Here is a 25,755-nt window from a genome sequence, read left to right on the forward strand (position 1 = left end):
GATATCGAAAAGCCGGTACACCGGAAGTGCAGTGCTGGCTGGCGACTCACCACGCCTACGGACTCACCTTTCACTACCTCCCCTAGCAGATTGCGTTTTGTTCACTTGAAAGTCAAAAGTCCGTTGGCGCATATTGTTCGCGTAGTAATTAGGGCAGCGCGCGCCGCACAAGAGCACAGCGCGCGCGCATTGTGACGTAATTACTATTGTTCAGCGGCTCGGGTTTCGTGACGTTTCGCGGGTGTGACTCTCAAAGTTTACGCGTTTAACGTGAGTCAATCTCGTTCTCTAATTCGACTTAAAAAGTCTTCATCTGCCATGGAATTAATATATGTAGTATACTACGTAAAACTAGTATATATATTAATTCCATGTCATCTGCCCCATATAACTAGGAAGAGAAGATGACCGGACTTTTCAAGTATACAACTGATTGACATATAACGTGGGTCAATCTCGTTCTTTGAATTAAAAAGTCTTCATTTTCCCCATATAACTAGGGAGAACAGATGACTGGACTTTTTGTATGCGTTCCCATGTGCTTATTTTCCAAAGTCTAGTTACTAGTCAGGTCGACCTACGATTGGCCTGACCGAGGAGGCACTTGCTTACCTCACCTACCCTATATGGCCCAAACCACGAAGCTAGTCAGAAAACTCCATACTATTAATTTGTTATTTTTTATTATAAAGTTTTTTGTTGCTTTGTGGTTATATAGTTTGATCCAAATCACAAAGCAAGTAAGTTTTTAATTATTTATTTTTTTCGTAATAAAAAATTTAAAGCATTATCTAACGGCCGTTCCCAATATTCAATCTATCTCTGGTTTGACATACAACCGATCGCAGCTAACATTGAATTGACATAAAATACTTATATGTCTCTAATGTCTAATGTGAGCTATTTCTATCTCTAGTAGGGCAAAACCAGAGATAGATCAAATATTGGGAACGGCTGTAAGTCATTAACTTAAACTTCCTTGTCTTTTTAGCTACCTACTTTAACAATGCAACTATCAAACAAGGATAAAACTTTGAACCCATTGCGTAATTATTTTTATTGGTAAGATACAAATTACAAAATATTATGCTTTATAGCTCTATGGTACATTTCTAGCTGTTCTCAAAAAAAAAAAACTAAAATAACTAAGCATTCTTCTTACTTGTTTCCCTTACTCTTGCTGGCTGCATAAATGTTGAGGGCCGCTGACTTCTCCAAACGGTAAGTGTACATTCACAATAGCGCAAATACCACGCTGTACTTTTTATTCAATTATAGGCATTTTTAAAAATAATCACTACAATCGATCTACCCCAACATTATTATTATTTGTTATTTCATATCTCAAGCTGTGTAGTATGCTGTAGATTAGGTAGGTATTTTTCAGCTTAGCTTATAGGTAGAAAAAAAAAATTGTAGATATATTTTAATGTCTTAACTCCAAAAGTTGTCTAATGTCTGATGTCTCATAATATTACTACCTGCTAACAGTAAAATAGGTTGCATACTGCATAGTTTTAAACATCTTTGTATTTGAGGTTAACCTCAAAGTATGATAGCAACACAGATTTTTTTTCCTGTTCTGAGGATAGCAAGTTATTTTGTTGATAAGTGCTGTGATGTCTGATAAGTGATAACAAAATGATGTCATTTTGGTACCGGTTTTGCCGGCCATAATTTATAAGGTGCCGTTCGATAATTTGAACTAAATGGTCACAGCCGAAATGCTCAGTTGGGAGAGCGTTAGACTGAAGATCTAAAGGTATCCGGTTCAATCCCGGGTTTCGGCAATCTTCTTTTTCGCCTTTCTTCGTATTTTTTTTAATTGCAAAATTAATTAAAACAAAAAGTAGTCAATATTTTTTATTTGGACACTAATCACCCATATTGCATGTGTCAACAATTTACAACAATATTTACAAATTTTCTATATATTACACGATACATATTTTATATATTTTGGTTACGCAAGTAAGTTAGATAATAATTTACAATTATTAGTATTTATAAACATTTTTATTTACAATATTGTCTGTCATCTGTGTCTATTTAAAATGAAGAATCTAGCTGCTCTATACCAGCTATTCTTTAAGAATTAAAACTTATGTACTTAACCAGAATACACTTCCGATTTCTACGATAAAGTCAAAGAAAGTTATTAAAGCAGTTATGTACCTACTTATAAATTATAATGTTCTATGTTCATTACTTTTTATTTAATTTCTCTTCCTTTCGAATCGTTGAGCATTATTACAATACCTACTATGTAGTTAAAATATGTACGAAGAAAATTTTGAATGACATAGGTATTGTATAAAGATATTATATTATTGTACTTAATTATATTATTTTACTTCCATTTATATTCATTTTCACTTGGATATCCTATTTCAATACAATCAAAACCTTATTAATCTAATATCACTTAGGTACCAACGTAACAGAACCCTTATTAATTACAGTTCACCAGTTTGTGGGGTATTTTGACAGGAGCTTAGCTTTTCAATAGCGTTGTGATCATGGAGCTAATATAGATTATAGCTCTATATTAGCTCCGTGGTTGTGATAGCGTCGCTTATTAGCCGTGTACTGACCAAGCGAGTAGCCTTACGAGGCTGCCTCGTGAGGGCATATCCTCGGTCGGTCAAGACGTACACGCTGCCTCGCCCGAACGTGCCGCGGCCCGAGCCTCGCGAGGCTGCTCGCTTGGCCAGTACTCAGTACTCAGTTATACACGAGTCACGACTCACGACTATAATTATTGGTTAGCATGTTTGACGTTTCACGTTGATCGTCAAAAAACCTCAGAAACTAGGTAAGACACTGATGAAATACTCAAACCAGATAAGTTACCACCGCGCGCGTTGTGAAGCTTCAAATACGGCCCAATTGGGCCGTTTGTTATTTAGTCTGCATCGAGCGCAGTCACGAACGTGCCGCGTCTTGTCTTACCTAAATAAATTGAAAATGACGTCGTGCGTGTTTCGAAAATGTACCAATTATGACTCGAAAGTAAACAAAACACATGGAATCTCTTACCACATGTCGTGACTGCAATAAATATTTACATTTTCAATTATTTTTTCGAACAATCTGGAAAAAATCGAATTTTCCTCATAGCTCAGGCGAAGAAAGAAACAGCGATACGATTCGACGTTTAAAATAGAACTGTCTCTTTTATTTAAATGGTTTTTCGTATCTTTTGTTTCACTTATCTGTCAAATTTGTCAATGTCTGCAATTTTGAATTTGAAAATTGTTCGGAAGAGATTTAAGCCGGAAAATAGTATGGACGTAACGTAAAATATCTGTATAAGTAGAATATCATTGAGGTAAGAATGCAAAAATTAACTAAATAGTAGTATCATTATACACAAGTTTTTTTTTTTGCTTAATATTCTTTTTGCTAATAATGTAAAGAAAATTAACCACTTAAGAAGATTTTACACCAATTTTTGAATGTTTTACAAGGTTTGGTGTAGAAAATATGATAATTAAGATTATATTAATGATTTTTATTTAACTAGGAAGATACAAGTGTTTACCTACTAAAATAACTATTTTACACAAGAACCACTAATATTTACAAAATATAATAATAATCTGTATATTTGTCTACTCAAATCCCCGATCAAATCACTCCTTGGTTTCGTAGCCGTTGAAGTACGGCCCGGGTCACAAGAGCTTGGAGAAGAACGTGTCGGGGGCCGTCATGCGCGCCGGGTCCAGCAGCCGCGGGTACGAGGAGGACAGGAACGGCCGGAACGCGATGCGGCCCGCGTCCTCGCGCACCGGGCTAGTCCCGGCCTCCTGCGTCGACTCGTCCTGCGTGTCCAGCGACGAGTCGTTGGCGGTGCTCCCCGCGCCCATGTGCAGCTTCCGCGTGTGCTTTTTCAGGTCGAAGTTCCGGCAGAAGCCCTTCGCGCAGATGTTGCACGTGAACGGCTTCCGCTCGTTATGCGTGTGCATGTGGAACGTCAGGTTGTAGATCTGGTGGAAGGCCTTGCTGCAGACGTTGCACTTGTACGCCTTCTCGCCGCTGTGCGTCAGCCGGTGGTTCTTGTAGTTGCCCTTCTGGTGAAAGCCCTTCCCGCAGAACTCGCACACGAATGGCTTGTAGCCGGCGTGGATGCGCGCGTGCGTGTTGAGCGTCGAGGAGCGGTTGAAGGCCTTGCCGCACGTGAGGCACTTGTGCGGCTTCTCCGACGTGTGAATAATCTTGTGGCGGCACAGCGTCGACGCCTGCCGGAACCCCTTGCCGCAGATCTTGCACACGAAGGGGCGCGCGCCCGTGTGCACGGGCATGTGGCGCGTCAGGTTGTAGTGCGCGTTGAACACCTTGCCGCAGTCGCCGCACGCGAAGCTCTTGCTCTTGGCGGGCGAGGGCGCCGGGCCGGTGGTGGAGGAGACGGCGTGGTCGGGGGCGGGGGCGCGCGGGCTGGCGGGGCGCGGGGGCGACTGTGGCGGCGGCGGGCGCGGCAGGTGCAGCTGGTGTGCGTACGTCAGCGACACCAGGTCCGGCCCGTAGTACAGCAGCGGGTAGTGGGAGGCGAGCTGGCGCCGCGCCGCCGGGATGTACTGCTTGAACGCCGAGTCCAGCAGCTGCGCGCCGTACGACAGCAGCGGCGGTGGCGGCTCCGGCGACACGGACTTGCGCCGGTCCGGCTCCATGAGCCGCGCGATGGAGAAGTTGAGGACGGGGCGCGCGGGGGCGGCAGGTGGTACGGAGGGCGCGGGGGGCGACTCGCGAGGGCCCTCCGCCCGGCTCGGGCTCGCGAACGGCTGCATCTCGGGAGTTCCTGCGGAGAGAGCATTGTTCAGTGGTATTGTGGCGGCGGGGACAAAGCCGCGCTTGTTTTTAGTAAATTGCTAGGGTTGTACCCTTTTCGATCTGTCGCCGCCATTGTGGGGAAATCGTTTGCAAACATTCGTGCCGATTGCGCCGTGTGAATGGCGCGAAATGGAAAAGGACCCTCCGCGCTCGGAAATCCATTTTCGTTACTAATTAAGAAAGTACGATTGAATGTTTGTATCGCGATAGACGCGGCGCCCTCCGTGTTCCGGCGGCATTGATTTGTAAAAGTGGTTATGGAGGTGCTGTTTATCGGAGTAAATTATGTCTTATAGAAAAGCTTTGCTTTCAACATGCATTTTTTTAGATATTTGTATTATGATCAGGTTTTAAACGTCAGTATGATTCTTCGAATAAAGTAGGTACCTTGTAAGATAACTTTTATTTAAGTAATTAATTATATTGAGTATAATATTTTTTAAACAGTAAAATCTGTGCAATATTTCGGGATTACCTACGTATAGAGTTAAGAGTATTGACTGATGTTTCTCTCTACTGCTTTCTCTTTACCAAATTAACAAACATATTAAATTGAAACTTATTTTTTTTAAATCAAATATTTTAATAATAGATATTCCTAACAAACTAAAAAATCTCTTCAAATCACCAACCTTGTTAAGGAACATATTTGACGAGACTAATCTCGCACTTAACCCTAAAACAATGGGGTGTCGTGTATTGTTTGGGGGCAAATTGTCGGAGGGTTAACTCTCATGCGGACACCAGGGGGTTGGTAATTGGTGGTTTCTGTCCCCGACCATTGTTTAACATTAATATTTGACCGATATGATTAATTTGATGAGACGCTTCAGTTATTTTGAGACGTCCAAAAGCACGTACGATTGTATTGTTTAAAAATTATGCTCTTTCGTCTTCATACGTCACACTACTCACACAAGCTTGTGCAGCTTACTATGATTCTAATATTTAAATTAAATAATCATACGGTTTTTATTATGGTTTTTATCTTAATATATGTATACAAATACAAATCTTTATCGTCATAATCTTAATTTACAATTTTTAAAAGTGGCAGTCCCCCAAACTAGGCGCAGCCTGTGCTATGGAGGATTACAATAAAAAGAGTGCCAAAAAAAAAAACAGAAAATTAAATTTAAATTAACAAAAATATTCTAGGAATTAAAAAACAACAATAATACTTAATAAAATATTAATACAGCAACTAAAATTAAAATTCTTAGGATAAATTATTATATTTAATAACCATAATGAAGTGCATTATAGGTGTGTATAAAACTGGGTGTGTAATAGTGTGTGTGTGTGTGTGTGTGTGAAGTAGAGTATGTCTTATGAGGTAGGAGTTATTTGTACTTTGTATATGAGAAAGCTATAATTTTATTGGTTGATAGGTTCTGAATCAAAGCAGTATTGATGTTTTTAACTACCAATGTAACAATAATAGTGATGCCAACATTTAGGTACTTAATTGAATAAGAAAATGACTGATAATAATTTATTTTACATATTTTTTATGAATCAATATTAGTCGGCGATAAACAGACAGTTAAAAGCTTAATTTAAGTTAAACATGTTACGAATCACAAAAATGCCATTGATATATTTGCGGAGGACGGATCACAAAGGGATTTCGCCAAATGATGTGTAATCCCAGTGTCGGCGAGCTTCCTTCCGGCGCGGGAAGTGTTAACGCGGTTTATTATCCGTATTGTGATGTTAGCTTTGTTCGGCAAGATTTTATACTAAATATTGTTAACACTCCTATATTATAACTTCCATTGCGGTTAGCGATTGAAAAAATCTTAGCTATTTCTGTTGCAGTAGAGATGGTGAAGATTACAGTAGATGAAAAAATTAACTTGTGTTAAATTGTACAACGAAAGACCTAAATCAAATAAGTAACATAACAAAAATTATAGTGTTATTGTTTCAGCAATTTCTTCTTCATTTATTTCTCCATAAATATTGTTTCCAAGAGACCAAGAAATTAGCAAAATTGACCCACTTGTTTTCGAGTTCTAGCGAGATATTTAAGAGGATACACCAGGGGCTAGAGAAATGAAAAAAAAGTACGTGTAATATCTATAGCTGTTTCCCTTACCTCAAGCCTATACCGCAGAACGCGATAGAGACAACTGAAGAAAATTAACGAATTGTTGTCCCCTGATTCCTTCTCCAAAACTTAACCGATTTTAGTACTTTTTTCATTAAAGATTAAAGAAAGGCTTGAGCTGTGTTCCTATGTTTGAACGTTCATATCTTATTTAATAATTAAATTATGAAAAAAAGAAAACATAGGGACATTGTATTAGTGGCCGTAGATATTCAGGAAAAAAATTATAACTCTACTAGCATTATCCAGGGAGGAAACAGGGGACAACGTTTGTATGGAAAAAAGGACGGTGTGGACTCCTCTTAATTTACACACGATTTTACAGAGTTTAAGAATAAAATACATAATAACTATACATATTATGTTCCATGATAGTCGTCGAAAGCTTCTCTGTCGATATAAAGAGTGGCTACTAAATACTAAGAGTGGCTACCGAAAACTAAAACTCAAAAGAGCCCGCTAACATTCTAAGAAGTATTATTATATTATCCGACTTCACAAAAAGAGTTGCAACATCAATACATCCGGCTTCCGGTGTTTGTACACTTGCACACTAACACTTTTATTTTCATCTCGTAATGGTCAATAATCTCCCTTAAGCTGGCCCTTTTACAACTAGCTAAACGACAAGCTTAATAGTCTATTGTACAGTTTATGAAAAATACTAGTTTGTCAAAGACTCTACACTAACTCTACATTAATAAGTAAGAACACAAAGTATATTTCGTTAAAAACGATGACGAAATTTTTTATCAAAATGTAAGCGGCTTGACACAAGTCATCGCTAAATGACATTTCGCTTGCGAAGACTAATGTCAAAACTTCTTTTTTAACGAAAGGTATTTTCGTTAAAAAAGAAGTTTTTATTAGAAACAAAACAGAGGCTACGGCCTCTGTTTTGTTTCTAAGTTATTATCAGCATAAAAATAAAATATTAAATCTAATATTACATAATATTTTAATTTTTAAATAATATAATAGGCATTTTAATTTTTGTAAAGTAGAAGTTAAGGCCTTTTTTATTTTGCAACTTTTATATCGGGCGTTCGAATTTTTATGAGACTTTCAAAATTGTCCATTAGTTTTTTTTCATTATTATTATACTTTATAATGTTGGGCTGCAAAATAAATGTAGAAGGATTTTTTTCTCAAAAATGCTAGATTTATAAAGTGTAAAATAAAAATTTGTACAACACTTTCGCTCGCAAAACTCTATCATACTATACTCTACATTCCACAAGCCTACTCGAAATAACCATAATCCAAAAACTATAGTCGGAAATCGGAATAAAACAATTACATCCCCTACATTCTCAACTCTCATGATTTTGAATTGTTTTAATAAAATATGTTAACGGTTGGCGCTTACAATACGTTGCGAACAAAAAGTTCTCTGGCTTTGTACCGCTTTGTTGGTCCAACATCACCTGGCCCTAACAGTGTTTTGTGATTTGTATGTGGTAATGAAATTTTATATTGCCTTTTACCCGATTACGTCAGGAGGGTAAGGTTTTTCGAGAGTGTACCTATTATATTTTCTTGGGCATCAAGATTCAAGAGTTTAAGCAGCTTTTCGCTTTTAAGCTAGAGTAGGTTACGTTTAGTGAAGTTACGTTTTAAACGGGTAAAATATTATTACATTAACTAGCTAATAAGTATACCAGGGGAACATTATTCTTTGTAGGGAATAAAAGTAGCATAATATATACATGTATTTAGTAAGAACTTAAACAACTATGTACCTATGTCAAATATGAAAATCCGTTTTGCATTTTTGGCGTGACTTGTGAGCAAGTAGATAACAAAGTGTATAACGACGTGTAGACTGTCATAATAAAGTTGTTTACTTATAATAAAGTTATAAGTAAGTATAGCTATATTAAATAATAATAATCATATCGAAATAAAATAAGATGATAATTCATGACATAAATATTATTCATTATCTAAAATTTTAATTGTTTATGTAAGAAAAAGCACAAATTGACATAATATTATTGTATTAAGTTCTTTATAATAATTATTTAAGTATTAGAAATAGTATACTTGAAAATATAATAAGATAAAAGGATAAATAATTATAAGTAGTATTAGTATAAGTAAATAAATTATAAATTAGACTGTATAAAATTTGCACGCCACCCAAAGGCAAAATAAGAGAGCTTGATCACATTACTTTAACATCATATTACAATATGATGTTAAAGTAATGTGATTATTATTTCAGCAAATAAATGATTTCTATTTCTATTTCTATTTCTAATAACATACTCAAAAGACTTCGCATTTTTCTAGACGCGTGTGATTAAATTATAGCGTTGGCTGATACAATATATTTTTATTTTTTATCTATGTTGCTATTCTCTAAAAGAACTCCTAGTTGCCAACTTCAGCTACGTAACCTTGAAAAACCTAAGCACAATGTTATCTGTCAGCGAATCACCCTGATCCATCACATTACCACCTATCTATCATCTCAATATCATAATTACTTCATCACTCTACACCGCCTCTTATCCACTGCGATCGCATCTAATTCGGCTCAGCCTCTTGACATGAAAGATAAAGCACATCTCGCGACGCCACTCGATTACAAACCATAACACCGGGTCTTAAAGTCGATAATATGGCGTCTAATATTATAATTTTCTAGTGGCTATCTCTTTTGTTGGCTCACACAATGAAGATCGAATCTTATGTGGCGGGGATAGAGTTGTTTTTCAACTGGAGGGTGTAATCACCCTTTAATCCGTTTGGACTTCCTCCTTCAAAGGATATTGACACTCTTGACCGTGATGTTGTGATTGATATGAACTTGAATGTACATCAAACTGTTAAGTAAATTAGTTATGTTTGTTTGTTACTTATATCAGGTGAGCACCACCCACGAAACTCTGAACGAATTAAGATAAAATTTGGTACTCTGTACTCATGCTAAACTCCCCGATAATAAAGAATAATCTTTTGTGCGTCAATCGTTATTCCTTCGCACTAAAAACTACCTTTAAAAAATAATAAGGGTCAATTCAGACCGCAACGCGACGAAGCGATGCGAGGCGCGACGCGTCATAAATTTGTATGGATATGACAGATTTCAACTGCGTGAGACGTCTTGCGAATCTGTCAAATCCATTTAATTTAGAAATGCATCTACGCGTCTGAATGAACCCTACTAGCTGCAGCCTGCACCCATTGTAAAATAAGCTACAGCCTACAGGTAAACAACAGTGGTTCTCCGTCAAAAAATCTCTAAACCCAGACATGAAAATCCAAATAAATGCCAAAAGAAACCACTTGTCAACACGTCTGTCATTACAGCGCGGCGATGTCGTCATTAGCGCGACCCCAACCCTCACCAGCGTAGCCTGACCCCGCGATTATTGTTAAACGGTATGTTTTGTGATTTGTAACGCTGTTTGCGATTACGGATATGATCGGGAAATTAATTATGTTACGGAAGTAATGTTTTGTAAATCGAATTGTTGTAATATTTGAAATAATCTGTAAAACAATAATATAATTTTTAATTTTGACGTTTGATTGCCTTGGCCCTAGAGTCTAGAATTTCAGCCTCACTAGGACCCAATTTCAACAATGTCTGTTTGTTTTAACAGCTTGTTAAAATGTCATGTCTTCTCATTCAATCATAAAAATGAAAGAGGTAACGTCATATTAATTCGAGCGTTAATTTTAACAGTCGTTGGTGAAATTGGGACTAAGCCTTTTCATCCCTGCTTCTCTAGGGCCTAGACAAGAAAAGGCTTGGAAGCTTTCCTGTTTAGGTAGTACATGGAAACCTACCAGTACAGCAAATATTTCGTCAAACCAGTTGGTTATAGGCGATGTTCGGGGAGCAGAAATTTGTGCACCTAAATCCTACACTGACCTATAAGTTATGTATTTTTTATTTATTTTGTGAAGAGTTCTTGTATTTGGAAGTTAGATAACAAAAATCCAGAATTAAAAAACTTAAATCTAACCTTCAGTGCAAAAATTATAATTTATACACCAAATATCGCAAAATTATTAAACCAAATCACCAAATATCACATCAGTTATCACTAATAGTAATGTTTACCAGGGACTATGGTATACTGGTCACTCCAACACAGACATAAATATGTAGTACGGATTATGGTGTTTGATATTAAGCTGTAAATTGTTTGTTAGCACAGAAATTGCTTTTCATTTATTTGTCATTTATCCGCAAATAACTATGATTGGAATTCGGGTGCAAAATCCCAAATGTTATATTGTGTATATTGTGGTAAAGTAATTATTTGGCATTAATGTAGTAACTAGGTATTTAGATTCCATATTCGTAGGTCTTGTAGACTGTAGTAGGGTATGTTTATTACTTATTAGAGGACTTAAGTCCGGTTTCTGTTTTTTTTTATATAAGAATTTATCTGTACACTAGGCTATCATGTGTAGTTAGTAAGATAAGATATCACATATTAGCCTTTTACACTTCCCGGGACTCTTCATACCCAATTTAATCAAAATCATTGGTTTAAGGGTAAAAAGGTAACAGACAGCCGTCGCATAACAATATTACTATAGAATTTACCAAACATAGGCAAGTGGCAGACAAATATTGAATGAGCTGTCGGCACAAATTAAAAACCGCCAGTCACCAATAACTCCAAAACATAATTAAATCCTACAATAAAATATTTTGTCAACAAAGGCCAATATTTTTTTAAGTTCTCCGCAAAATACGGACCATTCCTCAGAGGACTTTAATATCAACGTCATAAAGATCACAATCAGAGAAAACCCGAGGCAAAATAAGTCTGAATACAGCCATAATCGCTAGGGTTGGGTCGGGTCCTCGACGTCAGTCGTCAGACGAGCGCACAGTTCGCCTGATTAGGGGCTTCGCACGTCAACAACACTCGCTGTCAGTTTGGCGTAAGCCCCGTCACGGTATTGACCTTATTTATGCAAAATATGATGAATACTTCTTTTTTGAAGAATAAATCTTTAACGCGCCTATTTCTATTTCCTACTTAAGAAAAGCATAGAAGACTAACCGCTATGCTCTTTCAGAGATTTTTGACAGGAGTTTATCTTTTTATTCCTTAGTATTGTTGATTGGTTAGTGTTTTGACGTTAGCCAATTCAAAAGCGTTAGGAGCGTTAGAGATTTTGTGCACTACACGGAATTTTACCATCCGGCGCGGCGCGGCGTCCCGATTTCTTACGTTTTGATATGGCAAACGTGAAAGTTATGAACGCCGGACGGTAAAATTCCGTGTAGTGCACAAACGCCCTTAGTGAAAAGATAAATTGCGAAAACCCTCAGAAGCTGGACCACAATAGCAATATAGCACTTACAATTTTAGTATAAATTTTAAGTACTTATAGCCCGTCAAGAAAGTGAATAAATTAAAAAGTGGCAACGTCATCCCTTTCAAATCAATCTAAGAAAAAGGGATGACACTACGATGTTGCCACTTTTTAATTTCTTCACTTTCTTGACAGACCAGGCGCGGTCGCAGCCTGAAATTTTGGAGGGGGTCACTCACTTAAAAATTGATTATGGGATAGCTAGCCTTTAATTATTTGGCAATATTTTGAGATTTTTCAATTTGACCTTAGATTTTGGGGTGAGGTCATGTCCCCTGTGAACCTCCCCCCCCCCTCCCCCCTTCGGACCGCGCCTGAGACAGACTATACTATTGAGTATTGTTTACTTAACATCGACGTGACGACCGTGATTTTAGTCTTGGAAAAGAACGGTTATTTTTTCCCCCACAAAAATATAATAGATAAACGAATTTTGGCGCCACTAAGTTACGGGCAACATCTAGTTCTTAATCAATCAACTTTAACCGCCTGACGGTTCCTTTTCGCTCTATTAAATAATATATAACCACTTTAAAACCGATTAAATTTTTTCCCAATTTTTTTCATAAGTCAACCCTGATCAGAATCTGTCATATCATGTTCAAGTGGCGTTCACAGGACATCCGAATGCGACGGAAGTACGCAATTTCATATTAACCCGGCATATTGGATGGGTATTTTAGACCCCAGGTACGATGTTGACAATGATGTCAATCGTTTTGGGAATATTTGAGAGGTTTATGAGATAATTTGGGTAGCATTGTCGTTAATTTGTTTGTGTGATCTTTGAAAAAAATAAATTAAAGCTTCGCGACTCACGATCGCTAAAATTCGGACGCTTAAGTAATTTATTCAGCAAAAGATTTAAATATTAAAATATTTTTGGTGTAAAATGTCCTTAGTGAGTGAAAAGTACTTCATTAATTTGTTTGTTCATTGTTTAATTTAACAATTATACAAATTATGTATTAAGCAAAACGTCCATGATGTCATAATTTTTATTAAAATGTTAATAAAGTTGCAATGACATATTCATTTGATAAAGTTTCAATTTTTTTGTTTAGATTTACTTACATCAAAATTGAGACGGAGTGCTTTATATCTTTTCCCTGCAACAGCTACCTACACAGATAATATTAACAAAACATAAAGGAGGCATTAGCTCCCCACTTCACACATATTTAAGCAGATGCCCGTGTCACCGGAGCTAATCTAATAGCCCTGGCGCTTCGCCCTCCGCCCTCCGTAGGGCTCCGGAGGGCTCGGTGAGATCAGGTGGAAGGGTGAGTTAACTCATTACCGGGGTTTTTAATTGATGAGTTTAAAATAAGCCTACCTCGGAGGTGTGGGCCTTTTCAGTGAGGGCGTAAGTGCATATTGATGACTCCGAATAGGGATTGCATTTTAGGGTTATGTCACCTGGACCTATTGTTAAATTTTATTTGGAAATTTTTAATTCACTTTTCAGTCTGCACGTTTTTCGTGGGGAGAGGATTTTTTAACGTTATTTGTTTAAAACATTATTAATATTCGCAAAATTTATAATTATAAACAAAAATTGTCTGGAAGAAACCGCTGTTAGCAGTACTAATAAGGCCGCCAATCTGTACATTTTCCTATATTGTGTTTAGTTATAATATAATATACCTGTAAGTTATAAAAAATGTTCTATTTTATTGTAATTATCATTACTTACCTAAATATTGTTTTCTAGTTTCTACCTACAAGTAGAAATGTGGAATTGAAAGGCAATTATATAATTACTAAATGATAGCCATTTAGTAAGTGCTCTCCTAAAACTGGAACGAGTAGCTATTAGGATTTAGGAAGTTTCCACTTGGATAAATTCGCAAATCAGGTCCTAGACATGGACAATCAAAATTAAAGGGTACTTTGATAGCCTAAACTACAGTTGAAACGAGTTACAACCACACGCATACAAAGCAATCGATTAACTGTATGTCCACACTATCCGCTTTCGTCTTCAATTTTCAACATTTTCTTTCATTCAACTTTCGTTTTGGCGCATTCAAAATTGAATGCGTCAACGAACGCAACGCCAACTGTCATTTTTGTTTTTTGGATACGGTCAGAGGGCATTACGTCGCGCGCATGCCTCACGTTCGCTGTTGACGCACAGTAAAAGTTGAAAAGGCACAGTGTGGTCAAAGCTTTTGAGATATAATGTGTAGGTATTTACTCCCTTTTGCAAACTCATTTTATCATCGTTTAGGGCAGGGCTGTATAAATAGGTATATTTTTTATGAGTATAGGCCACACACACGAGCTCTGTGGCTCAGTTCGTTGCACGTTGGTAGCGCAAGCCTGGGGTCGCCGGTTCGAATCCCGCCTGGGTCTTGGACCTATCAACTCCCAAGCGGTCGAACTCGACCGCGATAACAATAGAATAACAATAGATTTCCAGGAATCTGCGATCGAGGGTTTAAATGAAATATGTATGATATAATAAAAATCTTAAATATATGTATAATATAAAAGTATTAAAATAATATATTTCCGTTGTCTGGTACCCATAACACAAGTCCTTCAGGTACTTAGGACAGGGCCAGAGTCCAGACTGACGTGGTGTGGAGCGTCCGTAGTACGAACTCTACCACCGTCCTAGAACGCTGCCCTAGGACGCCATAGGACGCCGCCGCCCATAGGCCATGGCTTATACTGCCTATTAATATAATAAGTACATAGTTAGCCGTCGCGCCCAGCCAACGGGTTACCCGAGATCTTTCCAAAAACTTCGTTTGAATAATAGTTGAAACCACTAGGCAAAATTCCAAAATTTCATACCAAATCACAAAGTTTGTTCAACTCAAATGTTCGAAAAAGTTCAATTATTAAGTATAAACATAATATTAACTTATCTACCTAAGTCTCATCTGTAAGGTAGCATAAGTTCCGTTGCCCCTTTTCCGAGTTTTCCTGGCGTTGTCATAGAAACACTCGACACCTTTAACGCCGAAGGCACCTTCTTACCACCCTCTACCCCTAGGTATTGGAGGCAATTGACAATCGCGTACCAGACAATAGAATAGGTATTTTGTACCTACTAGGTGCAATATCGACTAAGTTGCCGAGTTGAGACTTGAGAATTTACAAAAGTTAACAATTTGCAGGGTTGAAATTTTGAATTATTTAAATTCAGAATTATTTAGTAAGTGATCAGAACGACTGTAGTTGTTGAATTGAAGACGTAAGTGAATGAGGTGGATTTCTGAGACTTTCTGAAAATTGACGTTTTTCGCATAAATTGAGTCTTCAAAACTGGAATAATATTGTATTAATCCAAAAAAGTAGATTCTATGTATAACTAGATATATTAGCTAGAAATCTAGATGATAATATTGTAGTAGGTGAGTTACAAGGTTTATTCAAGTTATAAAGGAAAAAAATTCTATTTGCTGTGGGAAAAAAGTGACTTTGTTTTATAATATTATGTAAGTATAGATTTATAGTAAGTCGGTATTAGATGACGCCCGCAACTCCGTCGTGCTAAAATTCGCTTATCGCGCGGCAACCGTACACTTTTCCGAGATAAAAAGTATCCTATGTCCTTTCCCGGGGCTTAAGAGGATACACCAGGGGCTAGAGAAATGAAAAAAAAGTACGTGTAATATCTATAGCTGTCTCCCTTACCTCAAGCCTATACCGCAGACCGCGATAGAGACAACTGCAGAAAATCCAGAAAATCAACGATTCGTTGTCCCCTGATTCCTTCTCCAAAACTTAACCGATTTAAGTACTTTTTTCATTAAATATTAAAAAAAAGCTTGAGCTGTGTTCCTATGTTTTACTTTTTTATGTATAATCTAGCCAAATCTGTTTTCTGGACGTTTGAACACAGCGAAAAATCTGGCCATTTTTTTGGGTTTTCGAACGGTCATATCTTATTTAATAATTAAATTATGAAAAAAAAGAAAACATAGGGACATTGTATTAGTGGCCGTAGATATTCAGGAAAAAAATTATAACTCTACTAGCATTATCCAGGGAGGAAACAGGGGACAACGTTTGTATGGAAAAAAGGGCGGTGTGGACTCCTCTTAAAGTATCTCTGTACCATATTTCAGCAAAATCGGTTCAGCGGTTTGGGCGTGAAGAGGTAAAAGATAGACAGACATCACTTCCGCATTTATAATATTAAGTAGTATGGATAAAATTTAAGTTATTTGTTATTCGTAAGGTTTAATTCAGACCGCAACGCAACGCGTCGATGCATTTCTAAAGTATGGATTTGCAAGATGCATCTACGCGTCGCGTTGCGGTGTGAATTTTTTTTTTTTATGAAACGAGCAAACGGGTCACCTGATGGAAAGCAACTTCCGTCGCCCATGGACACTCGCAGCATCAGAAGAGCTGCAAGTGCGTTGCCGGCCTTTTAAGAGGGAATAGGGTAATAGAGGAGGGTAGGGAAGGGAAGGGAATAGGGGAGGGTAGGAAAGGGAATAGGGTAGGGGATTGGGCCTCCGGTAAACTCACTCACTCGGCGAAACACAGCGCAAGCTCTGTTTCACGCCGGTTTTCTGTGAGAACGTGGTATTTATCCGGTCGAGCCGGCCCATTCGTGCCGAAGCATGGCTCTCCCACGTATAAATTGACCCTAAGTTGAAGATGGATCGTGTTGTGAACATAATTTAATTATATTATGCACATTAGCAGTGATCGTAGGCCGTAGCCGTTGCCGTGGCGCGTAATAGTCTTCATGTTACTAATATTATGGCCTCCGTGGTCTAGTGGTATAGAGCGCGGCTCTTGACTCGGAGGTCGTGGGTTCGATTCCCGCGTTGGAAACATGTTATTTCCAAGTTTGGTTAGGACAATGCAGGCTGATCACCTGATTGTCTGATAAGTAAGATGATCCATGCGTCGGATGGGCATGTAAAAAGTCGGTCCTGCGCCTGATCGACCCTGGCGAGAGCCAGTCGTGTCGGTCGTCCGTCCCACTGGGTTATGAGAGTAAAGGAATAGAGAGTGCTCTTGTGTACTGCGCACACACTTGGGCACTATAAAAATTACTCCTGCGTAGCTGGCCTGGTTTCAATGAAACCGGCCACCGTCACCGAAACCGGTGTGGGAGCTATTATTATTATTATTATTATTATATATTTGAATGATTGTCCGTCTGTTTGTTTTTTTCTATCTGTCTGTGTTATCTCATTACGCAAATATATTGTCAATCAGCGTCTTAACAAATGTGTATGTGTTTCAAGTGTATGTAGATAGATAGATAAATAGATAGATATAATATACTTTATTGCGTTCAAAAAAGTTGTAGTACAAACATAAACATACATTCAACAAGGACACATGAACACAAAGGCGGCTTTATTGCTATTGAGCAATTTCTACCAAGCAACCTTTGGTATAGGAGTACAATAAAAACTAGAAGTAATGAAACTTATCAACTAAATTATATTCTAATATGTATATAATACGAGTATAATACAATATTTAATACCTATTTTATATAATATATTCTAATATATACCTAATAATTACACAACCATTTACATGTGTATGTACTATGTATACAGCAGGTAGGTACTATGTATGTATGTTTTTACGTTTGTATTCGCATATCTCCGGAACTAAGAGGTTCTTTCTTGTTGAACTAGGTATTGTTCAGCTTAGGGAGTTTTATCAAAATCGAAATTCGAATCTTTTTGAGATAGGGAATTTTAATTCTGAATTACGTTAAATACGAACAATTTTGAAGTCGGTTTTATCTTTTAAAATTAGAAAATACTATTATTTTAACTTGAAAACATAATAATTTTACTATTGTCATAAAATCTTAATCGAAAGTTAAAACTTGGTAGCATGATGTTTATTGTTTTATTTTCTTTTTTTATAGAACGGCTAAGCCGATTTGTAAGTATCTACCTAATTATCGAGTGAATATGGTACAACAATTATTGTATGACAGTGTAGTTATAATGACATTATATCTTTAAACTTTCATGTTTTCCGATAAATCCGAAGAAAATCCGAGATAAGTTTGATATGGATTTTTTTAGATTTTTTTTAAGTTTGTGATTAAATTATCGTGAATACCGGTTAAATAATATAATAATTAATAACCCACAAAAACCTGATCTTATGTATTTAGTTACTACGGTTGCAGATAGATCAACAGAGTGATTTTGTAACTTACAAGTCTTACAACAGAAATGCGCCCGAAAAAACTTAGGTTAGGTATATTTAAGGGTTGATTCAGACCGCAACGCCACGCGTAGATATGCATTTCTAAATTTACTAACTGTCCCGGTTGTTTTGTCATATTATAAAGTATTTCGCCCATATTATTTTATTGAAATGACTAAATAGATATGGCACCATGGCAAAGTCCATCGCTATCCCGTCGCACAAACAATGGTCGCCGTCTGTCTGGAGTTGTAAATTGTAATAATTATATTATTCAATATTCATTCAACAAATGCACTTATCAATATAAAAAATACCTACCCAGTAGCCGATTCTCAGACCTACTGAATATACACATAAAATGGTAAAAATCAGTAAAGCCGTTTCGGAGGAGTACGGTTTAACTAACATTGTGACACGAGAATTTTATATACTTACAGTGTGTTAGTGTAAACACCGTTAAGCGCAACACAGACGGTGAAGATAATATAAAATATACAGTGTGTAACAAAAATAAGTGATAATACTTTCGGGTGCGTACGTGTTCCTTGTAGAGAGTTCACTGTGAAAATAGCAGCTCTGAAAGACGAAAATTTTTTTTCACTTTTGTATGGGTAAGGGCCCGAGCGTCACGAGTTTCCCCATACAAAAGTGAAAAAATTTTTTGGTCTTTCAGCGCTGCTACTTTCACAGTGAACTATCTACAAGAAATACGTACACACCCTAAATTATTATCACTTGTTTTTGTTACACCCTGTATATTATCTTAGAGCATATTTTAGAATATCGCTCACCATAGAAATCCTATGAACCATCACACACGACGAAGTTAATTTATATTTTGTATCTTAAGATATTCATCTTTATAAATACAGGATGTATTTGTGTCGGGCAGCGGGCTCATCGGGGATAGGACGCACCAGTGAAAGCAGTGTTGCCACTTGCCAGTGCTGTATGTTCGAAAGTTACATACTCTCATTCGAAAAGCAACATTTTGGGGGAAAAAGGAACATTTCGGATAATTTTAAATAAAAGTGACTTATAATTATTTATGGCTAGCTTAAAAAGCTCATGAATAGAAATGAATGTTTCTCTTGAATTTCTAAAATACCATGAAACTTCTTCGTTGACAGATCTTGATAAAGGTTAAATTCACCGCGGCAGGTTTTTCTCTTTTTTATGTGAGGCTATATCCAAATGTTTTTCCTTTTGGAATGTACTACTGCAATCTGCATTTCACATTCTATATCAGAATCATCGTCTGAGGAGCTGTCTAACAAATTAAAATAAAATAAAAATATCTGTATATAGAACTCTAACAAGGGATACGTGTGGCACCAACGCACACTCGTAAGGAAATTAACAGATTTTTAATAATATCGTATCTTAGCCGTGTGTGATAGTTTAAGATACTATAATATTTTATATTTGGGCATCTTAAGATAAAATATTATAGTATCTTCATAATATAGTCTGTGATGCGCTAGTAATACTTGAAACCATCAAATGAGCCCGTCAAAATGAACAACTTTGTATAATATTATGAGAACAATGCTAGGAACTCAAAAGAATGCCGTCTTCATACCCATGCGGATGCCCGGATCGGCAATTTGTATGGGTATGAAGACGGATTTTTTTGAGTGTCCAGCATTGTTCTCGTAGAAAAAGTTGTTCATTTTAACGGGCTCATTTGATGGTTTCAAGGATAACGGTGTTTACACTAACATTTTGTATAAGAAGAAGAAGATATGGATTTGACAGATTCGCAAGACACCTCATCGCAATTGAAATCTGTCAAATTCATACAAATTTATGCCGCACCGCGCCTCGCCTCGCCTGGTCGCGTTGCGGTCTGAATTGACCCTAAATCGTAGTAGACATTGGTTGTAGAATAGAGAAAGGTAAAGTCATTTTATGATGTCGTGTTTCTGGCGTATTGAACTATCAGAGAAGTTGATTCCTAGGCAGATGGCGGACCTAAAAGGGGTGACAGACGTGCGAGTGAGTACGCGGACTTATGGCTCGACGATCTTAATCGCCTGTGTGTCTGTGTGTAAAGAGCCGCGGGCCCCGAGCCTGGGGGCATGGTTATCCAGTGTGAGCGATTCTCGTGTGTCACCGACGCGAGCCGAGTAAGGGTTGATTCAGACCGCAACGCGACGCGTAGATGCATTTCTAAATTAGTATGGATTTGACAGATGTCGTCAGCGTGAGACGTCTTGCGAATCTGTCAAATCCATACTAATTTAGTAATGCATCTACGCGTCGCGTTGCGGTCTGAATTGACCCTAAGTTCGCCAACTTAAAACCCGCGTGCTTTAAGTTCGTACGTCTATCAGGATTCAGGCCTTTAACTAGTAATTTGGTCGCGTTAAGCCAAACCCATCCGACCGATCACAGCTAACATTGAATTGACATATTAAGCCGACCAAATGATGTATAAGGTCCGTCTACTGCCTAGGAATCAATTTCCTCGATGGTACATAAAAATGTACCATTGAGATTTCTGCCAAATGGCAGAAATCTCAAATCCTATCTAAACATACCTAATATAATAAAAAACCTCCGTTTCAATAAGATTTTAATCTACATTAATATTAAAAATGCGAAAGTGTTACATCGGTCTGCTTGTCTATTACCTACATCTTCACGCAAACCAAACCACTGAAACGATTTTGCTGAAACTTGGTATGGTTACTATATACTTTGAGTCCCGGGAAAGGACATAGGATACTGTTTATCCCGGAAAAGTGTTGTTATTCCTGCTCGATAAACGAATTTTGGCGCAAAGGAGTTTCGTGTGTCAGCTGGTAAAATATAAAACTCTAAAGGCAATTTTTAATTTCATACAATCACGATATTACTATACTCATTTATTTGAGACTTGAATTTGTTATTTACATTTAGTCTTTAGATTAATATAAACGTACTTAAATATTAGTAGGTACTTAGAACAAGTGTGGTACGATCGAACGCAAGTTTTTAACGTAAGTCCAAAGTGAGGTATAGAGTCATATCCGTTTCTTTTCGTTCGCGCGTACTTTGAAATACGTACATTTATCTGGATATTTAAGGAGCGCGGAAGTTGGGTCCATTTCCGTATATAAAAAAATTAATTTAATTTTAAAATTATTTTCTAGATATTTATCAAGAAATAATGAAAAATGTCAAGTTTCTTTAATCATTTCCAAAATCAGATAAGATAACTGACCACCCACCTGACATGAACCCTTTAAGCACTTTTCACCATCACATCACCAAGTGAACATCGTTCATTGCACACACAGCAAAGATGGCGGACGCGAAATTTGTGACCACGGAAAGGCGCGCGAAAAGTGGCTGTGGCAAACACCCCCCGCCCCCCACCCCGCCACTCGCAGCCCAAGCGACGGTCGACGCCTTCAATTATTCAGGCTAGCCCCTCCCTCTCATCTCTATACACCCAGATGCATCCGTCTCGCTCTAATATGTTGCGCATTTCTCTCCACGCCGTGCCGCTCTCTTTCGCTCGCATGTGGGACGTGTATGGGCGTCCCGCTCGCACTCATTAGGCGGGTCTCGGTGCGTACATTATGCAGACTGTTTGGCAAACGTTTTATGAGGTTTGCGCTGAGCGTAGAGCAGCTCTACGTAGAGAACGCAGTGATGGTAACAGCTGTAAATAAGTTGTATTTTAGGCATTTTAGGTTAACAATCTGCCTGTTTGTCTGTCTGTTATCTCTTCACGCCCAAAACGCAGTTTGGGCGGGAAGAGGTATATTGCAAATTCAGTATGGAGATACTTTCGGTCCCGGGAAAGGACATAGGATACTTTTTATCCCCGAAAAATGTACGGTTCCCGCGCAATAATTGAATTTTGGCGCAACGGAGTTGCGGGCGTCATCTACTTAGTTTGTAAATAAATTCAGAGCATATGTTTACTTTCTTATAGATAACTAAACGCCGTACTCAGAGACATTTAATTACGATTAACCTTCAATTTAATGAAGAGTAAATTGACAGTTATTGTATCCAGGGGCTTATGTCAAAATTTTGCATTAATTATAATTAAGTAATTAATGTTCCACTTTGAGTACGGCAGTTAGTGGAAGAAAAAAAATCAAGTTATTTCATTCACGGCAGATAATACAGCCGAAATAGCTCAGTTGGGAGAGCGTTAGACTGAAGATCTAAAGGTCCCCGGTTCAATCCCGGGTTTCGGCAGTCTCTTTTGTTTGCGACACAAAAGACTAAAGGTTGACTGTCTTAATACTTACATTATAATAAGAGATAAGTTTAAATATCATATTTTATATAGATAATTAAAAATGAATATAAAATGTTGTTACTCTCGCCACAGAACGGCTCTATCTATTTGGCTAATTTTAGGTTTGAAATATTTGTGGAAATCCAGCGAAGGTTATATTATATAGTTTAGGTTAGGGCAAGCTTTAGTAAACGGAGTTTGACAGAAAATTTATAGGCAATAAGGAGTTTATCATTTATGTTACACTGACCACTTAAAGCGTGACTCTCGTAGCATACATTTAGTATGCTCCGAAGGTCGCGCTTAAACTGGTCGCACTATGATTAATGTTAATAGGGCGACTAGTAACCCAAAAAATCAAACATCGTCCTTCTCTCTTCACACTCACGCCCGTCTTTCATATGCCAGGTGAAAAAGGACGACGCGGATTCATCGCTAAATTAGTTTTTTCTCATTAACTCGATAAATATTCAACATTTTAAAAACCCGCTAGTCGATCTCTCAATGATAGAATTTTACACAATGTGTTAAAATATTAACTTAGTTCAATGTACGGTTATGACAATAAATGAAAAATTCGTGAAAATTAGATGCATCTTTGTGATTTTTTTCTATCGAGAAAATTTTAAGATATCGTGTTTTTGCTCAGATCGAATTCTCGGAAATATAATGTAGTATCTAATTTTAGAAAATTAAAAAAAATAATTTGGGGCTTATTTTCAAGTATAAAAATGAATTATAAAATCGAAAATTTTGGGTTAGTCGCTCCGAATGCGACCGATTAATTATTTTATAACATAGAGTAGGTAAGTAGATTCATACAGCAGGCGCGGGTATACCATACAATACCTACTATAACAAATGATTTAAGATTATTAACCATTATATACAGGGTATAATAAAACTATGTGATAATATAATTACAAAAATAAGTAGCAGCTCTGAAAGAGTATTTTTTTGTACTTTTGTATAGAAAAATTCATTAGTTATAACGCTCTGGAGTTTGCCCATACAAATCGCCAAGAAAAATTTTGCTCTTCACAGTGAACTTTATATACTTACTTACAGTGTGTAACAAAAATAAGTGATAATACCTACTCTAGGGTATATACGTGTTCGTTGTAGAGAGTTCACTGTGAAAGTGGCAGCTCTGAAAGACGAAATTTTTTTTTCACTTTTGTATGTGACGACCCGAACGTCACGAGTTTCCCCATACAAAAGTGATAAAAAATTTTGGTCTTTCTGCGTTGCTTCTTTCACAGTGAACTCTTTACAAGGAGCACGTACACACCCTAAAGTATAATCACTTATTTTTGTTACACACTGTAATATAAGGGACTACATACACACCCTAATCTAAAGTATTAGCAGCTGTTTTCACTATGTTTTGTTACACCATGTATAGTGTATATACAGAACTCTTCGTACTTAAGCTTGGCTGGTTACTATTGATCCAAAGTCGACCATGCAAAAAAATCGAGAATGGAAAAGACAAAATTATGTAGAGTTAAGGCCACACATATCAACTCGGAAAGGGATCGGCACCGTATCGCCTCGAGCCGTTCAATATTGTTTGTATGAAACTCCATGCTGCAACGCACACTAAGCGGAACCGTAACGTAAACCTCGCCTCGGTACGGGACAACGGTCGGCGAGCCGTAAGCGAGGCGTCGCCTAGCCGTAGCCGAGTTGACGTATAACAGGCATCAGGCGCTACTGATAAGCTTTGTTAAACGTGCATACGTTAGATTGACGCCTGGTTGACGGCGAGGCGAAGGCGATACGGTGACGATCCCTTTCCGAGTTGATATATGTGCTGTGACCATTATCTGTCTCGGCAAACATTTTGTAGCCTTATAATTATTAGTTACTCTATTATTGAGTTCTAGTACTCTATTATTGATATTACTCTATGGTCTATTATTTCCCTATATTATCCCCGCCCGCGAGATTTCTTCGACGCCCAGGGTGCTGGCACTTGGCTGAGCTGAAAAAATTGGCGCCCCTTCAGTGCCCCTTTTCATTAGGCGCCCTGGGCGGTCGCCCCCTCCTCATGCCGCTACTGAAGATTAGGGATAGACATTTGTTGAATCCTACACTAGACGTTCTGCGCGGCGCCGCCAACCAAAATTAGGTGTTTTGTGGAAACCGTACATTTTCCCGCAAAAAAGTAGCCTATGCCATTACTCATTTCCCGATGTAAGTGTAACTGTTCCAAATCATATAAAAATCGGTCCAGTCCAGTTCACGAACTTAAGAGCGATCAATTAATAGTAATTTTCCTTGTTTTTATCGTTTTATTATTTTTTTATTTTCAAGTAATATTTAAATAAAAACCGTGCGTGGGCACGGTCAGGTATTCGTTACTAGTTGTCACAGCCGAAATAGCTCAGTTGGGAGAGCGTTAGACTGAAGATCTAAAGGTCCCCGGTTCAATCCCGGGTTTCGGCAAGCTTCTTTTTGATATTTCGATAAGTACTTAGTTTTAATTACATTTTGAAATTTCTGTACTAGTTTTCCTCGGTTGAACTTTATTTGAATCTATCTATATATTAATACGTGAGCCAAAAACTTTGTAGGTATCCCTTTTGACGAAAAATGGGGAAACATAGGTGAATGAAATTTTGCACAGTTGTAGTTTATATGGTGAAGGAGGGCATCGAGCTAATATTATTTGGAAATTATGCTTTTATCATACATTTTTTTAACAAATAAAACATTACACACACATACACAAGGAAAATGACAGATTTTTGAGTGACAAGCCTATGCATACGAATTATACTCTTTTATTTATGGTTGAAGTCTGTTGACAACAAGGTGACAAATTGAAAATGGATTATAGTTTTTTTATTGAATCTTAGATACTATTAGACAATGCTTACACGGCCAGTCTGAGATCAGACTGAGTCCCAGAGACGAGAGTTGAAAAAATATGATAAAGTCTACGAATAATAAAAACTAATTAAGTCAATATTTTTTTTACAAAATATAGGTATTAGTCCTAATGTCGTTGAAATTAAGGTCGACGACCATTGGGCGATCTCTAGTACAG

The 25,755-nt window shown here is 37.5% G+C and overlaps 1 protein-coding gene and 3 non-coding genes across 4 annotated transcripts; 3 read left to right on the forward strand and 1 right to left on the reverse strand.

The window, feature by feature from the left end:
• Nucleotides 1-1,718: 1,718 nt before the first annotated feature.
• Nucleotides 1,719-1,790, forward strand: Trnaf-gaa. The gene has a single exon. It is a non-coding gene; the product is annotated as a tRNA-Phe (tRNA).
• Nucleotides 1,791-3,578: 1,788 nt separating this feature from the next.
• On the reverse strand, nt 3,579-21,739 carry LOC121736522 (fez family zinc finger protein erm-like). The gene is made up of 2 exons (XM_042127768.1): nt 21,673-21,739; nt 3,579-4,798 (listed from the first exon to the last, which is right to left on the reverse strand). Exons 1-2 carry the CDS (start codon nt 21,677-21,679, stop codon nt 3,675-3,677), a joined length of 1,131 nt encoding a protein of 376 aa, XP_041983702.1. The 5' UTR covers nt 21,680-21,739; the 3' UTR covers nt 3,579-3,674.
• An 845-nt stretch (nt 21,740-22,584) lies between these two features.
• Trnaf-gaa lies at nt 22,585-22,657 on the forward strand. The gene has a single exon. It is a non-coding gene; the product is annotated as a tRNA-Phe (tRNA).
• Nucleotides 22,658-25,078: 2,421 nt separating this feature from the next.
• Nucleotides 25,079-25,151, forward strand: Trnaf-gaa. Its single transcript has one exon. It is a non-coding gene; the product is annotated as a tRNA-Phe (tRNA).
• Nucleotides 25,152-25,755: the final 604 nt, after the last annotated feature.

This window comes from Aricia agestis, chromosome 19 (assembly GCF_905147365.1).
Source record: "Aricia agestis chromosome 19, ilAriAges1.1, whole genome shotgun sequence".
Lineage (NCBI taxonomy): Eukaryota > Metazoa > Arthropoda > Insecta > Lepidoptera > Lycaenidae > Aricia > Aricia agestis.